We start from the raw sequence: 1,245 nt of genomic DNA, 5'->3' as shown, positions 1-1,245 counted from the left end.
GGCTTTTTGTTCCTTTCCTCACTCTTCCGCCTTCTCTCCCTGCAGACAAATGCATCACCAGCGAGCTGCTGAAGGACATCCCCCTGCCAGGGGTGCTGGGGGGCAGCCTGAGCGCTGAGGCTGAGCTGCTGAAGGGGGGTGAGAGCTGGGTGAGGGCCTGTGGGGCTGTTTTCCTGCCACCTCCTGCACGTTGGACACTGTCCCCCTGTCCCCGCAGGGCCGCTCCCTTCCCCTAAGGAACTCATCAATGGCAACATCAAAACTGTCACGGAGTATCGCGAGGAGGAGGATGGGAGCAAGGTGAAGGTGAGCAGCGTGTCCTGAGCTCTCGTGTGCCCTCCCAGAGCCCTCAGCACAGGGGCTCATTCCCGCCGGCGCTGAGCCGTTATCCATAGGGATGGCCCACCGGAGCTTCTGCTGCTTTGAGCAGCCCCAGAAGTGGCACATTTGGGACAATTCCTGTGTTAATCAGGGGGGGTTTGGCACCTTTATAGATCATCCGCACCTTCCGCATCGAGACCAGGAAGGCCTCCAAGGCGGTGGCCCGGAGGAAGGTGAGCGTCTCCCATGGGAATACCGAGGGAGGGAGGGAGGGAGGGAGGGAAAGCTCTTCTCCAGCAGGATCTGCTTCATCTCTCAGCTTCTCCCCATTCCGTCCCAGTGTCCCCTTGGTGGGGAGTGTTTCTGTTCCCACTGCCCTGTCTTGGGTGGTTTCCCTCTTCCCGCTGCCTGTTCCCAACTCCACGTTGGGTGGTTTCCCTCTTCCCACCTCATTTTCCCTGCCCAGAACTGGAAAAAGTTTGGCAACTCAGAGTTTGATGCTCCCGGCCCCAACGTGGCCACCACCACCGTGAGCGATGATGTCTTCATGACCTTCATCACCAGCAAGGAGGTGGGTTGGGAGTGGGGTGAAGCCATCCCCGGCTGCGTGGGGGGTGCTGTGGGGCTCAGGAGTCTCCCTGCCTCCCCCCAGGACCTCAACTGCCAGGAGGAGGAGGATCCCATGAACAAGCTGAAGGGGCAGAAGATCGTCTCGTGCCGTATCTGCAAAGGCGACCACTGGACCACCCGTTGTCCCTACAAGGACACGCTGGGGCCGATGCAGAAGGAGTTGGCTGAGCAGTTGGGCTTGTCCACGGGTGAGAAGGAGAAGCTGCCTGGAGGTAGGACACGGCCTGGGGTGGAGCTGGGGGGTTCCTGGGCCTGCTCCAGCCTCACGTCCCGCCGGATGCTGCCCAGCCGGGG

The 1,245-nt window shown here is 61.3% G+C and overlaps 1 protein-coding gene across 1 annotated transcript in view; it reads left to right on the top strand.

Annotated features, from left to right (window-relative positions):
• Positions 1-45: 45 nt before the first annotated feature.
• The window catches only part of EIF3G (eukaryotic translation initiation factor 3, subunit G), a gene marked incomplete at both ends in the record, with an annotated part of 2,270 nt that continues 1,070 nt past the window's right edge, over positions 46-1,245 (top strand). Inside the window, 5 exons of the mRNA XM_010024579.1 lie at positions 46-138; positions 218-306; positions 495-554; positions 788-892; positions 974-1,242. Coding sequence (XP_010022881.1) covers positions 46-138; positions 218-306; positions 495-554; positions 788-892; positions 974-1,242 — 616 coding nt within the window. The remainder of the gene's footprint in view (positions 139-217; positions 307-494; positions 555-787; positions 893-973; positions 1,243-1,245) is intronic.

The sequence above is a fragment of the Nestor notabilis genome, unplaced genomic scaffold (genome assembly GCF_000696875.1).
Source record: "Nestor notabilis isolate BGI_N333 unplaced genomic scaffold, ASM69687v1 scaffold27740, whole genome shotgun sequence".
NCBI classification, from domain to species: domain Eukaryota; kingdom Metazoa; phylum Chordata; class Aves; order Psittaciformes; family Psittacidae; genus Nestor; species Nestor notabilis.
This window is presented reverse-complemented; position numbering and strand designations above follow the sequence as displayed.